At 49.3% G+C, this 17,548-nt stretch overlaps 2 protein-coding genes across 2 annotated transcripts in view; one reads left to right on the top strand and one right to left on the bottom strand.

Moving 5' to 3' along the window:
* Positions 1 to 12,039, bottom strand: part of LOC124605991 (GTP-binding protein Rhes) — a 621,089-nt gene extending 609,050 nt beyond the window's left edge. The window contains exon 1 of the mRNA XM_047137953.1: positions 11,942 to 12,039. Coding sequence (XP_046993909.1) covers positions 11,942 to 11,966 — 25 coding nt within the window. The 5' untranslated portion in view covers positions 11,967 to 12,039. The remainder of the gene's footprint in view (positions 1 to 11,941) is intronic.
* The window catches only part of LOC124605440 (calcium uptake protein 3, mitochondrial-like), a 212,550-nt gene that overhangs the window by 46,680 nt on the left and 148,322 nt on the right, over positions 1 to 17,548 (top strand). The gene's annotated exons all lie outside the window — the stretch shown is intronic.

Below are 17,548 nucleotides of genomic sequence, written 5' to 3'. Positions count from 1 at the left end.
AAACCGATAATATTCGTTTCTGAACATTATTTCGGTATCTAAAGTACTCAGTCTGACCCTGATGATTTAGGATACGTTGTATCTGAAAAGTCGAATTATGCTTTCACATCTCAGTAAGTAGTTGTTTCTTACGGATGAACTTTGTTATGAAAAGTGCGCCCTGTCATCTACAAGAAGGCAGCACGGCTGGTGTGCTGCTGGTGCCATCATATATGAATGCGTACGGCCAGGTGGTGTCTCGCATGCAAACGACATCCGGTACGACAGCTGTTCTGCCCACATCGCTCAGCAAACTGTGAGGTGCCATGTGCATGTAAAGTCGTTTAGTCTGGAGTACTACAACCACACGCGGTAATCATGTCTTCTCGTTCTGAATTAACTGCTAATTTTCGCAGTCAGAAACTGACTCTCCGACGCGTATACAGCGTCGTAATGCGAAGCGCTCTTTAACATTTTTATCAGTGTTACTGATGGCCCACAGAAGGACAAGTAAGAATACTCGAAAAGCCACCTCTTCCTTAGAAAACTAGTAGCTCTAACGGCATAGCAGAGTTTTCCTAATTCATGTTAACATTAAATTGTAAGTCAAAGCTTCTGGAATGTACTCTACTGGCCATTAAAATCACTACACCACGAAGATGACGTGCAAGAGACGCGAAATTTAACCGACAGGAAGAAGATGCTGCGACATGCAAATTATTAGCTTTTCAGAGCATTCACACAAGGTTGGCGCCGGTGGCGACACCTACAACGTGCTGACATGAGGAAAGTTTCCAACCGATTTCTCATACACAAACAGCAGTTGACCGGCGTTGCTTGGTGAAACGTTGTTGTGATGGCTCGTGTAAGGAGGAGAAATGCGTACCATCACGTTTCCGACTTTGATAAAGGTCGGATTGTAGCCTATCGCGATTGCGGTTTATCGTATCGCGACATTGCTGCTCGCGTTGGTAGAGATCCAATGACTGTTAGCAGAATATGGAATCTGTGGGTTCAGGAGGGTAATACGGAAAACCGTGCTGGATCCCAACGGCCTCGTATCACTAGCAGTCGAGATGACAGGCATCTTATCCACATGGCTGTAGCGGATCGTGCAGCCCCGTCTCGATCCCTCAGTCAACAGATGGGGACGTTTGCAAGATACAACCATCTGCACGAACAGTTCGACGATGTTTGCAGCACCATGGGCTATCAGCTCGAAGAGCATGGCTGCGGTTACCCTTGACGTTGCATCACAGACAGGAGTGCCTGCGATGGTGTACTCAACGACGAACCTGGGTGCACGACTGGCAAAACGTAATTTTTTCGGGTGAATCCAGGGTCTGTTTACGGCATTACGATGGTCGCATCCGTATTTAGCGACTTCGCTGTGAACGCACATTGGAAGCGTGTATTCGTCATCGCCATACTGGCGTATCACCCGGCGTGATGGTATGGGGTGCCATTGGTTACACGACTCGGTCACCTCTTGTTCGCATTGATGGCACTTTTAACAGTGAACGTTACATTTCAGATGTGTTACGACCGGTGGCTCTACCCTTCATTCGATCCCTGCGAAACCCTACATTTCAGGAGGATAATGCACGACCGCATGTTGCAGGTCCTGTACGGGGCTTTCTGGATACAGAAAATGTCCGAGTGCTGCCCTGGCCAGCACATTCTCCAGATCTCTCACCAATTGAAAACGTCTGGTCAATGGTGGCCGAGCAACTGGCTCGTCACAATACGCCAGTCCCTGCTCTTGATGAACTTTGGTATCGTGTTGAAGCTGCATGGGCAGCTGTACCTGTACACGCCATCCAAGCTCTGTTCGACTCAATGCTCAGGCGAATCAAGGCCGTAATTACGGCTACAGGTGGTTGTTCTGGGTACTGATTTCTCAGGACCTATGCACCCAAATTGCGTTAAAATGTAATCACATGTCAGTTTTAGTGTAATATATTTGTCCATTGAATACCCGTTTATCATCTGCATTTCTTCTTTGTGAAGCAATTTTAATGGCCAGTAATTTAATTCACAGGTGAATGTTGGTGTTATTTTATTTAAAGATTTGCAATCTTCATGAATGTATACAAGCTGGGATTTTTGTAATGTTATGCACTCAGTCCTTCAGTCTCCTTGTTGTGCAGCAGGGGGCGGTGGGATCACGACAAAAGTTACCGTTAATATTACGAACTTATGGTTACTCCCGCTAGCTATCTGTGGTTGATCTCTCAATGAAGGGCAATGATCACCGCCGAATTACATAATGTGGAATATGAGTTATTGGTTTTGATGAAATATGGAAACAGCAGAAAACAATACATGTGGAAGAATTCGTATTATAAATGGAACAACGTTAGTTGCGGGCAAACATTGTGAAGAAACCTCGGCTTTACTGATAAGATAGCTCATTGTAAGAACAAACAATACGTATTACTTCTTTTTCTATTCATCGTACATCTGCTGCTATGCTGTATGAACAGTATAATTTGCATTTAAACGTAAGCGTAAGAATCGATGAACGTTCGATAGTTGAGAACAAATTTAAGCGATTGTCATGGATAAAATTTGGTTTATGACAATTAACCGCGACTATGTAGAGATGCCATCGAAATACATAAGCATAGTGATAATTATAACAGTAAAGAAGAAGCCATGAAACTTAATGATACGTGGACAGTGGCTCAGCAGAATCGATTGATAAGTTTTTATGCTTGACAGGCGACAATCGATAGTTAAGTTTTAAGTCTGACAAAGATTCTCTCTGCTAATCACGTGTAAACTCGACCACGCCCACTTTGCACAGTAGTTACGTCGCTCTCCGACTCAGCGTCGTCAGGAGCACCTCCGAAGATGTCAGGCATAGCTCTGGACGAAACGTCAGGAATAGGAAGTTTTTTTTGACCGCGGCCATACAGCCTGGAAGTTTCATCAGCGGCTAAGCCATTCTGCGCTTACATTTCAGCAAGATAATGACCTCCCGTACATGGTGAGAGTTTCTACTGCTTGTCTTCGTGCTTGCCAAATCCTACCTTGGCCAGAAAGGGCGCCGGGTCTCTCCACAACTGAGAACGTCTGAAGTGTTATGGGCAGTGCTCTCCTACCAAGTCAGGATTTTGACGGTCTAACGTGCTAGGTGAACAGAATTTGGCACGAGATCTCTCAGAAGAACGTCCAAGAACTCTGATCAGTGCCAAGCCGAATAAGTGCTTGCATAAGGGCCAGAGGTGGACCAACGCATTACTGAGTTGCTCATTTGTGAAACTCTTTCTCTTGAATAAATCATCCAATTTTTGTGAAATTGTAATCATTTGTTTGTCTTTTCATGCACTTCACATGTACAGATTTCTGTCCTATTTGGATAATTCCTTCGTGGTGCTTCGTCTTTCGTCTGAGTGTATATAGGAAGAAAGCAATCTGAGGGGGGATCATCCCGCTGGTACAGTCATTGCAGAGGACCTGCAACAGTGAGGTACAATTCTGTTTTACGTAGGATAAGTGTTCTAAGCGTTTTTAAGTATCATAACGTGCTTTTAATATGCATGGGCAGCAATGTTCCAGCCGTAATTGTTGTGATTGGTGTTTTCGTTACCGTTTTAAACTCTCAGAAGACTGTTCGTACGTGTATTGTGTTTATGAAATTCGTAGTTCTCGCATTGAAATTCATAGTTCTCATATTGTACGATGGGTGACAAAATATTAACATAGACATTCGATTCCGTGACTCCTTAAACCAAAGCGCTGCAGAGTCATATCGATGAGATGTGTCCTTTATAAGAGGTATTATACATCAAACTGGTGCATTAATCGCAAGGAGTAGAAAATAAAGTTGATGCCAGTCAGGTTGCGGCTGGTACAGTCTTTCATACTGGTTTTGGGCATACCAGTTCTTGGACGAATTGCATTTACGATAAATTTAAATCGTGTTTCAATATTCTGGAAGTGTATTCAGGAAAAGTTCACGAGTTAAAGTTTCGACAGCAGTTCGCTTACTTTAAAAAAGAACACGTTCACAAAGCCCGATTTCTCTTTTTATCCTGCTAACTTTTCTCTTTCTGGAAAGCAAATGCAAGAGAGCCGTAGTTACTCCCAGCATTTCGCTTTCGTCCATTTCGCAACAATACTGTGGGGACCGTTTAATCAATTCTGCCCAGAAATGTTTTGCCGCAAATATTGATGGGCAACATTAGCTGGCAGTATTGTCGGCATGTTGCTTCAGTTAGTGAGAAGGGCAATTTTGTACAGCAACATACAATTTTTTGTTGTCCGTGTAAACGTACTTTATGATATACATATGAAATTTCTGTTACGTGAAAGTATCTTATGGTCTACATTACAAGAGGAAAGAAATAAGGTTTGTCTTTACACAACAACACGCCCCCTGCGGGTCCGGGGATTAGAATAGGCCCGCGGTATTCCTGCCTGTCGTAAGAGGCGACTAAAAGGAGTCTCAAATGTTTTGGCCTTAATGTGATGGTCCCCCTTGGGGTTTGACCTCCATTTTTCAAAATTTTACAGAAGTACGAGCCTTTTGGGGAAGGACACCTTACATGGTGTACCACTGGTCCTAAGTGCACTAAGACCTTGGCACTCAGCATTGCACCGGCGTTGTCACCATACCCATTATTCCTCAAATTGGGCCTAAACGCCTGATGGGTTGTCCACGTTACGCCCATAGTGCCTCTCCATCTGCACCAGCGATCATGATGGACTTTCCATGGCACCAGAAATCCAGCACGGTAGCCAGCCCGTTGTGGTGGGGTCGTCATGTACCCTCTAGGTTGTAGCCCCCTGACAACACAGGGATCGTACTGCCGATACCTGAGCTGCACCCTCCCCACGTTGGCCAAGGAGTAGATGCCCGTCTCCTTGGGGCATCAGGACTCCCGGCAATGGTCATCCTGCCAGGTGGCCCTTGCTGCGGCTGGGTGGCGCCCGTGGGGAGAGCCCCTGGTCGGAGTGGGTGGTATCGGGGCGGACGTTTCGCACATGAAACGTCAGCATGTATCAGGTCGCTCTGCGGCCGAGTCTTCCAAACGAAAAGGTACGGTTTCTAGTTCTGGTTCTCCTGCCCTTTCCCCCTTGGCCACTCCATGGGAGGAGGGACAGGCCCGCCGGCTTGGGGCGAAGTACTTCCCCCGCTATTTGGTCTGTTCTCGAACAGATGGGGGGACGTTCGCCACCTCCAAGCCCATGTTCTTTGTTCAACACATTGAGGACGTCTTCGGGGAAATCGAGGCTCTCAGCAAGATGAGATCGGGGTCCGTTCTTATCAAGACCACCTCTGCCACACAATCGGCGGCACTCCAGGCGTGCGACCGCCTAGGGGACATCCCAGTCTCCATTGTCCCACATCTGGCACTCAATAGGACGCAGGGGGTCATTTTTCATCGTGACCTCCTGCTACAATCTGATGAGGAGCTCAGGGCCAACCTGGAGCGCCGCGGCGTGCATTTCGTCCGGCGAGTCCAGCGCGGCCCCAAGGACCGTCGCATCGACACCGGGGCCTTTATCCTCGCCTTCGAGGGGGACGTTCTCCCGGAGAAGGTAAAGGTGATGTGCTACCGGTGCGACGTGCGACCTTACATCCCGCCTCCTATGCGCTGTTTTAGGTGTTTGCGCTTTGGGCACATGTCGTCCCGGTGTGAGGCTGAGCCCCTTTGTGGCGACTGTGGACGTCCTCTTCGTGAGGAACATACTTGCACCCCACCACCTCGGTGCCCTAATTGTCCTGGCGTCCACTCGCCTAGGTCCCCGGACTGCCCCGCCTATCAGAAGGAGAAAAAGATACAGGAACTCAAAACTTTGGATCGGCTCTCTTATTCTGAGGCCAGGAAGAAGTATGACTGCCTTCATCCCGTGTCACTGGCCACTTCGTTTGCCTCCGTTGTGTCCACTCCTTCCGCTGTATCCTCACCTCTATCCTGTCCCCCCTCCGCCTCCTCTGCCCGTCAGGGGGCTCTGCCTCCGCCTCCCAAATCCCTCCCTTCCAAATCCTCCTCCCCCGCGGCCCCCACCCCCCCTGCCCCAGGGGCCACCCTTCCTCCTCCTCCTCCCCCCACGCCACCTGAGAAGCGATCCTCTTCTCAGGCGTCCATCGGGGACACGTTCCGGACCCCGGCTTCCGAGGTCCGGCGTTCCAAAACGGACCCCGCGCGTGAGGACCTTCTTCGGGTCCAGCCCACCATCCCTGTACCTCCTCGGCCTTCCAAGAAGGCCTCCAAGAAGAAATCTCTATCCCCCTCTCCACCCCGGCGCGTTTCATCTGACGCTTCATCCGTGAGTCGCTGCTCCCGGCCGTCCTCAGTTTCGCCGGGACACTCTGCTGCCAGGCGTTCCGCCGGCCTTTTGTCGGCAAATGATGCGGCCCCTCCTACACAATCAGGGACAGCGGCCGCAGCTGGCGACGAGTCGATGGAACCGGATCCGCCTGCCGTCAGTTGTAGCGTTGTTGCCTCGCAACCTGGCCCTCCGCGGCCATCGAGGTGACCAGCTCTTCCCCGTCTCGTTCCCCCAACTTTTTGACTAGCAATGGCGTTGTTTCATTGGAACATAAGGGGTATTCGATCTCATCGGGAGGAATTACAACTGCTCCTCCGCCTGCACTGTCCGCTCGTCCTTGGTCTCCAGGAAACCAAGTTGCGCCCGACTGACCGTATTGCCTTTTCCCACTATACCTCGGAGCGGTATGACCTCGCCCCTGTGGACGGTATCCCAGCTCATGGTGGGGTCATGTTGCTCGTTCGGGACGATGTATATTACCATCCCATCCCGTTGACCACCCCACTCCAAGCAATAGCTATCCGCATTACTCTTTCTGCTTTTACTTTTTCCGTTTGTACCGTCTACACTCCACCGTCATCTGCTGTTAGTCGGGCTGACCTGATGCACCTGATCGATCAGCTTCCCCCGCCGTTCTTATTGTTTGGCGACTTCAATGCCCATCATCCCCTTTGGGGCTCTCCTGCATCCTGTCAAAGAGGCTCACTCTTGGCGGATGTCTTCAACCATCTCAATCTTGTCTGCCTCAATACCGGCGCCCCGACTTTCCTCTCGGACTCTACTCATACCTACTCCCACTTGGACCTCTCGATCTGTTCTACCACTCTTGCCCGTCGGTTCGAGTGGTATGTCCTTTCTGACACCTCTTCGAGCGACCACTTCCCCTGTGTCGTTCGTCTCCTGCACCACACCCCATCCCCACGTCCTTCGCGCTGGAGCATACTGAAAGCTGACTGGGGACTTTACTCCTCCCTGGCGACCTTTCCGGACCGCGATTTTTCCAGTTGTGACAGTCAGGTCGAATACCTCACGGCTGTTATCATCAATGCTGCCGAACGTTCCATACCTCGTACTACTTCTTCTTCCCGTCGCGTTTCCGTCCCCTGGTGGAACGAGGCTTGTAGGGACGCTATCCGTGCTCGACGACGTGCTTTACGCACCCTTCGCCGCCATCCTACGTTGGCGAATTGTATTGAATACAAACGACTCCGAGCGCAATGCCGTAGAGTCATCAAAGACAGCAAAAAAGCTTGCTGGGCCTCTTTCACGAGCTCCTTTACCAGTTTTACTCCCTCTTCCGTAGTTTGGGGTAGCCTGCGCCGGCTGTCGGGCATTAAGGCCCACTCCTCGGTACCTGGCCTGACCTCAGGTAATGAGGTCCTTGTTGATCCTGTGGCTGTCTCCAACGCCTTTGGCCGCTTTTTCGCGGAGGTTTCAAGCTCCGCCCATTACCATCCTGCCTTCCTTCCCAGGAAAGAGGCAGACGAGGCTCGGCGACCTTCATTCCACTCGCTGAATCTGGAGACTTACAATGCCCCCTTTACCATGCGGGAACTCGAACGTGCGCTTGCACTGTCCCGGTCCTCTGCTCCGGGGCCAGATGCCATTCACGTTCAGATGCTGGCCCACCTTTCTCCGGCGGGCAAAAGCTTCCTTCTTCGTACCTACAATCGCGTCTGGACCGAAGGTCAGGTCCCCATGCGTTGGCGTGACGCCGTTGTTGTTCCTATACCCAAACCCGGGAAGGATAGACACCTTCCTTCTAGTTACCGCCCCATTTCTCTTACAAGCTGTGTCTGTAAGGTGATGGAGCGCATGGTTAATGCTCGGTTAGTTTGGATTCTTGAATCTCGACGACTACTTACTAATGTCCAATGCGGCTTTCGTCGCCGCCGCTCCGCTGTTGACCACCTTGTGACCTTGTCGACATTCATCATGAACAACTTTTTGCGAAGGCGCCAAACGGTCGCCGTGTTCTTTGACTTGGAGAAGGCTTATGATACCTGTTGGAGAGGAGGTATCCTCCGCACTATGCACAAGTGGGGCCTACGCGGTCGTCTGCCCCTTTTTATTGATTCCTTTTTAACGGATCGAAAGTTTAGGGTACGTGTGGGTTCCGTATTGTCCGACGTCTTCCTCCAGGAGAACGGAGTGCCTCAGGGCTCCGTCTTGAGCGTAGCCCTTTTTGCCATCGCGATCAATCCAATTATGGATTGCATTCCACCTAATGTCTCAGGCTCTCTCTTTGTCGATGACTTCGCGATCTACTGCAGTGCCCAGAGAACATGCCTCCTGGAGCGCTGCCTCCAGCGTTGTCTAGACAGCCTCTACTCATGGAGCGTGGCAAATGGCTTCCGGTTCTCTGAAGAGAAGACGGTTTGTATCAACTTTTGGCGATATAAAGCGTTCCTTCCGCCATCCTTACATCTTGGTCCCGTTGTTCTCCCATTCGTGGACACAACTAAGTTTCTAGGGCTCACGTTGGACCGGAAACTGTGTTGGTCTCCACATGTCTCTTATTTGGCGGCCCGTTGTACACGTTCCCTTAATGTCCTCAGAGTTCTTAGCGGTTCATCTTGGGGAGCGGATCGCACTGTCCTGCTTCGCTTGTATCGGTCCATAGTCCGATCGAAGCTGGATTATGGGAGCTTCGTCTACTCGTCCGCTCGGCCATCCCTCTTACGCCGGCTCAACTCCATCCACCATCGGGGGATACGTCTTGCGACCGGAGCCTTCTACACTAGTCCTGTCGAGAGTCTTTACGCTGAAGCTGCCGAGTTACCGTTGACCTACCGGCGCGACATACTGCTGTGTCGGTATGCCTGCCGGCTGTTGTCTATGCCCGACCACCCCTCTTACAAGTCCTTCTTCGCTGATTCTCTCGACCGTCAGTACGGGTTATATGTGTCTGCCCTGCTGCCCCCCGGAGTCCGCTTCCGTCGCCTGCTTCGACAATTGGATTTTGCCCTCCCTACCACCTTCAGAGAGGGTGAGAGCCCGACACCACCTTGGCTCCAGGCTCCGGTTCGTATTTATCTCGACCTCAGCTCACTCCCGAAGGAGGGTACTCCGGCTGCTGTGTATTGCTCACGGTTTGTCGAACTTCGTGCTCGACTTGCTGGTCACACCTTTATTTACACCGATGGCTCCAAAACTGACGATGGTGTCGGCTGTGCCTTTGTCGTCGGGACCGCCACCTTTAAATACCGGCTCCTTGACCAATGTTCCAGCTTTACGGCCGAGCTTTTTGCTCTCCATCAGGCCATTCAGTATGCCTGCCGCCACCGCCATTCATCGTATGTCCTCTGCACTGACTCTCTCAGTGCTCTTCAGAGCCTTGGGGCTCCCTATCCGGTCCATCCCTTGATTCACCGAATACAGCAGTCCCTCCATAGTTTCGCTGATAATGGCGGTTCTGTCAGCCTTCTGTGGGTCCCCGGACATGTGGGAGTGCCTGGGAATGAGGCTGCGGATGCTGCAGCCAAGGCTGCAGTCCTCCAGCCTCGCCCAGCCTCCCATTGTGTCCCGTCATCTGACGTTTGTGGGGATGTCTGTAAGAGGCTTGTGTCCTTGTGGTGGGATGCTTGGTCATCCCTCCAAGGAAACAAGCTCCGGGCAGTAAAACCGCTCCCAACTGCTTGGACAACTTCCTCCCGACCATCTCGGCGTGAGGAGGTCCTTCTGACCAGGTTGCGGATTGGGCATTGCCGGTTTAGCCACCGCTACCTGCTCTCTGGTGACCCAGCCCCACAGTGCCCTTGTGGTCAGGCATTAACGGTGCGCCATGTTTTATTGTCGTGTCCCCGTTTTAGTCAATTTCGTGTTGTCCTGTCCCTGCCATCTACCTTACCGGATGTTTTAGCTGATGACGCTCGAGCAGCTGCTCGTCTTCTGCGTTTTATAACTTTAACTGGCTTGACCAAAGACATTTAACCTTTTACTTATTTCATCTGCATCTTTGTCCGGTCCTTTTGATGTCCCCCCATCCCCTTGAGTTTTAGCAGGTTCCTTGTGCTCTGACACCAGTGACTGGGCGCTAATGACCTCAGCAGTTGAGCGCCCTTAAACCCTACCAAAAAAAAAAAAAAAAAAAAAAAAAACACAACAACACAAAAGTACTGCGACGGCGGCCTAGGTCGGGTCTCCCGATTGCGGTCCGCGTTCGTTCCCTTCTCTCGCCACTCCAGTCCTTTCCCCTTCCTCCATCCTTCTACCTCACCTTGGTCCCTCCCTCGCTTGCGGCTTTGCTTGGTTTTGTCCTGCGACTCCAAGTCCTCCGTTCCACCTGCCAGTCTTCGTCAACAATTCACGGCTCTTCTTGCCTCGTTTCGCGATGCAGATGTAGTCTATACCGGTGGTTCTGTGGTCAATGGACGCACTGGGTTTGCTTTCATCCACGGCGACTACATTGAGCAGCATTCCCTGCCTTGTGGGAGCAGTGTTTTCACTGCGGAGCTGGTTGCTCTTTATCGTGCACTCGCTCACCTTTCCTCCTGCCCTGGGGAGTAATTTGTCATATGCAGTTACTCCCTGAGTTGATTGCAAGCACTCGACCAGTGTTTTTCTCGGGACCCTTTGGTGCGCGGTATTCAAGATGCTGTTTTTGCTCTCGCCGAGTGTGATCATTCAGCGACGTTTGCGTGGACCCCGGGCCACATCGGCATTCCAGGAAACGAACGTGTCGATTGGTTGGCCAAGCAGGCAACCACTTCGCCACCCCTGGAGCTTGGTCTCGTGGAAAAGAGACCTCCGGTCAGCCCTATATCGCAAGGTCCGCGACGTCTGGAGCTCTGAATGGTCTGTCTTGAACGCGCCAAATAAGCTCCGCATGGTAATGTCGTCCATGGCCGTATGGAACTCATCCTTGAGGAGCACGCGTAGGGACTCAGTTGTTCTCTGCCGTCTCCGAATTGGACATACGCGGTTGACCCACAGCTATCTCCTTCGCCGTGAGAACCCGGCCAAGTGTCGCTGTGATGCGGGGCTGACAGTGGTCCGTCTTCTGATCGACTGCCCCCTTTTAGCCCCCTTGCGGCAGTCCTTCAATTTACCAGCTGCACTTCCTTTAATTCTAGGCGATGATGCCTCTATAGCTGTCTCAGTTTTACGTTTTATCCGTGTAGATGGGTTTTATCACTCACTCTAGCGTGGGCGCTCTCGCATGATTTCTCAGGCTACACCCACTCCAGTGACTTTTAATTGTGACGTGGGTACCAAAATAGTGTCTTTTATGGTAACAAGTTGTGTTGGTACCTCTATCAACGCTTTCCAGCTGGAGGTTCTTCATTTGCAGTTGAGTGGTTGACCTTTTACCCGATCCATCAACCACTGTAGTCTGTTTTACTCTAGTCAACTATTTGCTCTGCTCCTTTTAAGTGTCCTCTATTTTACGTTATTGCCGTGTTCATTTTAGCTCTGCACCCCTTGCTGTTCCCTCCATCTGGGTGCGGAGGTTACGCTTTTACTGTATAGGCCTTTTCCAAGTATGTCTGTTTGGAACAGGGGACTGATGACCTCGATGTTTAGCCCCCATCAAACCCCAAAACCAACCAACAAAAGTACTGGCTGACGTAAAGATGCAGGTGATCGTGCCTAGACGATGTACGTAAGACTCCAGCTCTGTGGTGACGCAGTAGACGCTGCTTGAGAGGTGTCCGCTGGGCGCGTGTCTGCCTACCTGTGAGGAAGGAGAGGCGGCGCATGGCGGGGAACGGGTGGTTGCCGGACGTGTCGAGGATGTCCAGTTGGTGCACCTCCCCGCGGATGCGGTACAGCTTGCGGTGGAAGTCCTCTATCGTCGGCGTGTAGGAGTCCTCGAACTTGTTGTTCAGGAACCTGCGCACACACAACGAACGATCCCTTTTATACACCGCACACATACTCCAGACTATCTTTTACAGTTACTTTTGATAGTACCACAACAGTAATCTCACTAATATTCTGATGGCTGAGGTACATCACTAAACTTTGAAAACTTATGTAATACAATTGTAAAAAAATTCTGCTTAAATGTTAAGAAAACGAAATTAAGCGGTCTAATTACAGAAATACACTACAATACAAACACTGCAACAAGAAATAGAGAGATGAGGTGCGACAGTTGCTGGACAGAAATTAAAACGCATCGAAATTGTTTGTGATCTATATTGTTAGACGTCCAGGTTGCTTCCAAGAGGAACAAAATTTTTATTTTCAGTTAAATATAATTACTGACAGAATTTACGAAGAGTATTAAATATGTAATGCATCAATTTTTTCTGAAAGCAGGTTGGTTTTATTCAGGTTTTCCATACACCATGTTATTCCACACACTTTTGGCTACAAAACTCTATTTTGAAACATAATCTCCCGGTTCTCTGGCCTGTACCGGTTCCCGTGAGGTCATCGAAGTTAAGCGCTGTTGGGCGTGGCCGGCTTTTGGATGGGTGACCAACCAGCCGCCATGCGTGACGACTCATCGTGCTTATGTTCACTTCCAGGTCTCTGTAGACATTCAGCAAGGGCGTATGAATATCTGCGATGCTCTGGGTTTCCACTAACAGAAATTCATTGAAAGCTCTCTGTCTGGAACGCACCTTCGTTACAGACACCATTTTGAACGCTACGTATAGCGCTGCCGCTTATCGGAACATCACGGAGGGACTGAAGCGGGAATACTCCACTTTGTCCCACAACTAATTCCGCATTTTTCCATCCGAAACTGGCCGAGAAAGAAGATGTGTTGAATTACTTATTGAGACCCCCTCGTTAAATCATTAAAGTTAGGAGCTATGTTATTGCCTTGAGGCAGTGTCAACTTACGGATCGCAAACTACCCACACTAGATTCGTGCAGCGTTTGATACTGAGAAAGTTTCTACACTTTATCTCGCTGACGCCCCCGTTGTTGGGTTTGACATGCCATCAATTTTTAAAATGCTCCATAGGTGCAGATCGTGCAGGGAATGTAGCCCAATGCGGTGCTTGCTTCACCTGTGTGCCTTTCCATCGTTGCACTCTTCTATTTGATAAGGTAATACACCCAAAACCCAGCACGTTAGCCATCCTGTCGTCGGGGGGGGGGGGGGGGGGGGGGGGACAGGGGGGCTGGGGAAGATGATCACGCAGAGATCGCACTGTTGGTGCCTGAGCTGAAAACTGCCAAGGAGTTCGTGTTCATTGTGACTGGGGTACGGGGATTCCGAGCAACGGATTAATGGCCAGATAGCCGTTGCTGTGGGTGGGTGGCGCCCATGGCGAGAGCCCCCGTTCGGAGTGCGTGGCACCATGGCAGATGAGCAGCAAATGAAGTGGATCAAGTTATCTCCCGCTGGTGGCCACACAGACACAGCAGTCTCTACGAAAGGACAGTCCTCTTTTAATGTAGAGAGACAAGAGTTTACATTGTTACCTTCCCTGGCTACGCTGTGCTGGGAAGTAACAGCTAAGCAGCAAGCAGAGAAATACCCCCGCAATACTTGGTTTGGGCAAGGACTGGTGGGAATTCCTTCTTGGGAACAAAACTCTGTCTTTGTGGTGAACTTAGAAGACAAGTTTGGGGAAGGAGTAGGCATCTCTAAAAGGAAAAGTGGCTCCATTATGATCAAAACAGCATCTCCTGCCCAGTCACGGGCACTGCTCGCTTGTAACAAGCTGAGTGACATAATGGTGACAGTCACTGCACATAAACAATGGTTCAGGGCATCTTTTTCAACTGAGAACTGCTCTTAAATCTGATGATGAGCTACATTCCAACTTGGAGCAACGGGGTGTGCACATTCTCTGTCATGTAAATAGGGGGCGGACGGACAATAAGGTCGCTACTGGTACCTTCATCTTAGTATTAGAAGGTTCACAACGCCCCCCCCCCCCCTCTCTGCCACCGGCCAATGGATGGCTAACGTGCAGGGTTTTGGATGTATTACCTTATTAAAGAGAAGGGTGCAAAGACGGAAAGACACGAAGGTGAAGCAAGCACCGCATTGCCTGAAAAGGTCAAGGTGATTGTATACTGACGCTATGTGAAATCGTATCCCCTCCCCCTCCTAGGCAGTGCTCAAATTGTTTGAAATGTCTTTGCATCGCAATGCTAGCCCAATCTGTAAATCTGTAGATTGTGGGTGTGTGTGTTGCATGCGAATGCTTCTTGTGGGAAGCTCCCTCATCTGTGTCAACTGTGGAAGACACAATTCTTCCTGCTCACCAGCTTGCACTATTTCCAGAGAGAGAAGCAAATACAAAATACAAGACACAGGACAAAATAACTTATCAAGAGGCCAAGAAGATGTTCGAGCAGTTGCACACAGCATGTAGAACAGTGTCATACGCTACAACGACGACGACATCGCCTAATTACAACTCCTGCAGTGGGCCTTCATTGTCGCTGAACCATGCCTGCCTCCCTGATGGTTGGGCACTCCTCTCTTGCTGCTTCCTCCAGGTCTACTTTGGGATCAGTAGCTTCCCACCCAGCAGGGACACTGTTCCCCACCTCCCAGTCAGAGACATAGCACTTTCCCATAACTTTCCTCGCCAGGAAGAGGTCTCTTGGGACACTCACTGGTATACAAGTGGACACCAGCCAGTGGCTAAAGGAACCACATGCTGTTTGTCATAGGGCTTCATGATGATCATCTTTACTTGACATTGATTCAGAGGAGCCCTCGCAAGCTTCGAAATCCTCTAAGGAGAGGGAAGATTAGAAAAAGTCCTCCAAGGAGGAGGACATCCCAGTGCCTCCCATGCCACCAGATCCCGTCTATTCTACTCCTGTGAGAGAGGCAGAGAGTATGGTGGCCCGTGAGGCCCCAATTCACACCATATAGCAGATGCTACAACCTATGTATGTTGATGCCATAACCCCTCAACCAGCTGTAGCAGGTGATCCTAGGACAAAACCTGCCTCCTTGGTCCCTTCAGAACCCTGCAGTACATAGACAACATTATTCTTCAGTGCTAACGGTTTTTTCCACCACCAGACTGTTCTAAGCCGTCTTTTAAGCGTTTCTCCTGCCTTCTGCATTGCCCTTCACGATAGCTGGTTTCCAGCAATACTGGCTCCAGCACTTCATGGATACCAGGGATAAGAATCGTGCTACCAATGATAGGGCATCAGACGGAGTCTGCACATATTATCTGGTCACACTATATAGCGAACTAATGCCTCTTAATACACCTGTGGAGGTTGTGGCTCTTCGGATAAGGGAATTTCAGGATATTACCATCTGCACCATCGCAATGGTGAAGTGTTTCAGAACGTATTGCTTGCATTCGTTTCTCAGGTCCCTCCACCTTTCGTAATCTTGGGTGCTTTCAACGCCCATAATTCTTTGTTTGGTGGAACCATGATCATTGGCCACACGATAAAGACCTTAGAAACCTACCGACGCAACTTGACCTTTTCCTCTTGAATACTGGTATTCCCACACATATCACTATGGTGTACGGAACTTTTTTGGCCATTGGCCTCCCCATTTGCAGCCCCCCCCCCCCCATGAACCATGGACCTTGCCGTTGGTGGGGAGGCTTGCGTGCCTCAGCGATACAGATGGCCGTACCGTAGGTGCAACCACAACGGAGGGGTATCTGTTGAGAGGCCAGACAAACATGTGGTTCCTGAAGAGGGGCAGCAGCCTTTTCAGTAGTTGCAGGGGCAACAGTTTGGATGATTGACTGATCTGGCCTTGTAACATTAACCAAAACGGTCTTGCTGTGCTGCTACTACGAACGGCTGAAAGCAAGGGGAAACTACAGCCGTAATTTTTCCCGAGGACATGCAGCTTTACTGTATGATTAAATGGTGATGGCGTCCTCTTGGGTAAAATATTCCGGAGATAAAATAGTCCCCCATTCGGATCTCCGGGCGGGGACTACTCAGGACGGCGTCGTTATCAGGAGAAAGATAACTGGCGTTCTACGGATCGGAGCGTGGAATGTCAGATCCCTTAATCGGGCAGGTAGGTTAGAAAATTTAAAAAGGGAAATGGATAGGTTAGATATAGTGGTAATTAGTGAAGTTCGGTGGCAGGAGGAACAAGACTTTTGGTCAGGTGATTACAGGGTTATAAATACAAAATCAAATAGGGGTAATGCAGGAGTAGGTTTAATAATGAATAAAAAAATAGGAGTGCGGGTTAGCTACTACAAACAGCATAGTGAACGCATTATTGTGGCCAAGATAGACACAAAGCCCATGCCTACTACAGTAGTACAAATTTATATGCCAACTAGCTCTGCAGACGATGAAGAAATTGATGAAATGTATGACGAGATAAAAGAAATTATTCAGGTAGTGAAGGGAGACGAAAATTTAATAGTCATGGGTGACTGGAATTCGTCAGTAGGAAAAGGGAGAGAAGGAAACATAGTAGGTGAATATGGATTGGGGGGAAGAAATGAAAGAGGAAGCCGCCTTGTAGAATTTTGCACAGAGCATAACTTAATCATAGCTAACACTTGGTTCAAGAATCATAAAAGAAGTTTGTATACCTGGAAGAATCATGGAGATACTAAAAGGCATCAGAGAGATTATATAATGGTAAGACAGAGATTTAGGAACCAGGTTTTAAATTGTAAGACATTTCCAGGGGCAGATGTGGATTCTGACCACAATATATTGATTATGAACTGCAGATTGAAACTGAAGAAACTGCAAAAAGGTGGGAATTTAAGGAGATGGGACCTAGATAAACTGAAAGAACCAGAGGTTGTAGAGAGTTTCAGGGAGAGCATAAAGGAACAATTGACAGGAATGGGGGAAAGAAATACAGTAGAAGAAGAATGGGTAGCACTGAGGGATGTAGTAGTGAAGGCAGCAGACGAACAAGTAGGCAAAAAGACGAGGGCTAATAGAAATCCTTGGGTAACAGAAGAAATGTTGAATTTAATTGATGAAAGGAGAAAATATAAAAATGCAGTAAATGAAGTAGGCAAAAAGGAACACAAACGTCTCAAAAATGAGATCGACAGGAAGTGCAAAATGGCTAAGCAGGGATGGCTAGAGGACAAATGTAAAGATGTAGATGCTTATCTCACTAGGGGTAAGATAGATACTGCCTACTGGAAAACTAAAGAGACCTTTGGAGAGAAGAGAACCACTTGTATGAATATCAAGAGCTCAGATGGCAACCCAGTTCTAAGCAAAGAAGGGAAAGCAGAAAGGTGGAAGGAGTATATAGAGGGTTTATACAAGGGCGATGTACTTGAGGACAATATTATGGAAATGGAAGAGGATGTAGATGAAGATGAAATGGGAGATAAGATACTGCGTGAAGAGTTTGAAAGAGCACTGAAAGACCTGAGTCGAA

This window comes from Schistocerca americana, chromosome 3 (assembly GCF_021461395.2).
Source record: "Schistocerca americana isolate TAMUIC-IGC-003095 chromosome 3, iqSchAmer2.1, whole genome shotgun sequence".
Lineage (NCBI taxonomy): Eukaryota > Metazoa > Arthropoda > Insecta > Orthoptera > Acrididae > Schistocerca > Schistocerca americana.
The sequence above is the reverse complement of the archived record's forward strand: the minus strand, read 5'-3'. Positions and strand labels throughout refer to the sequence as shown.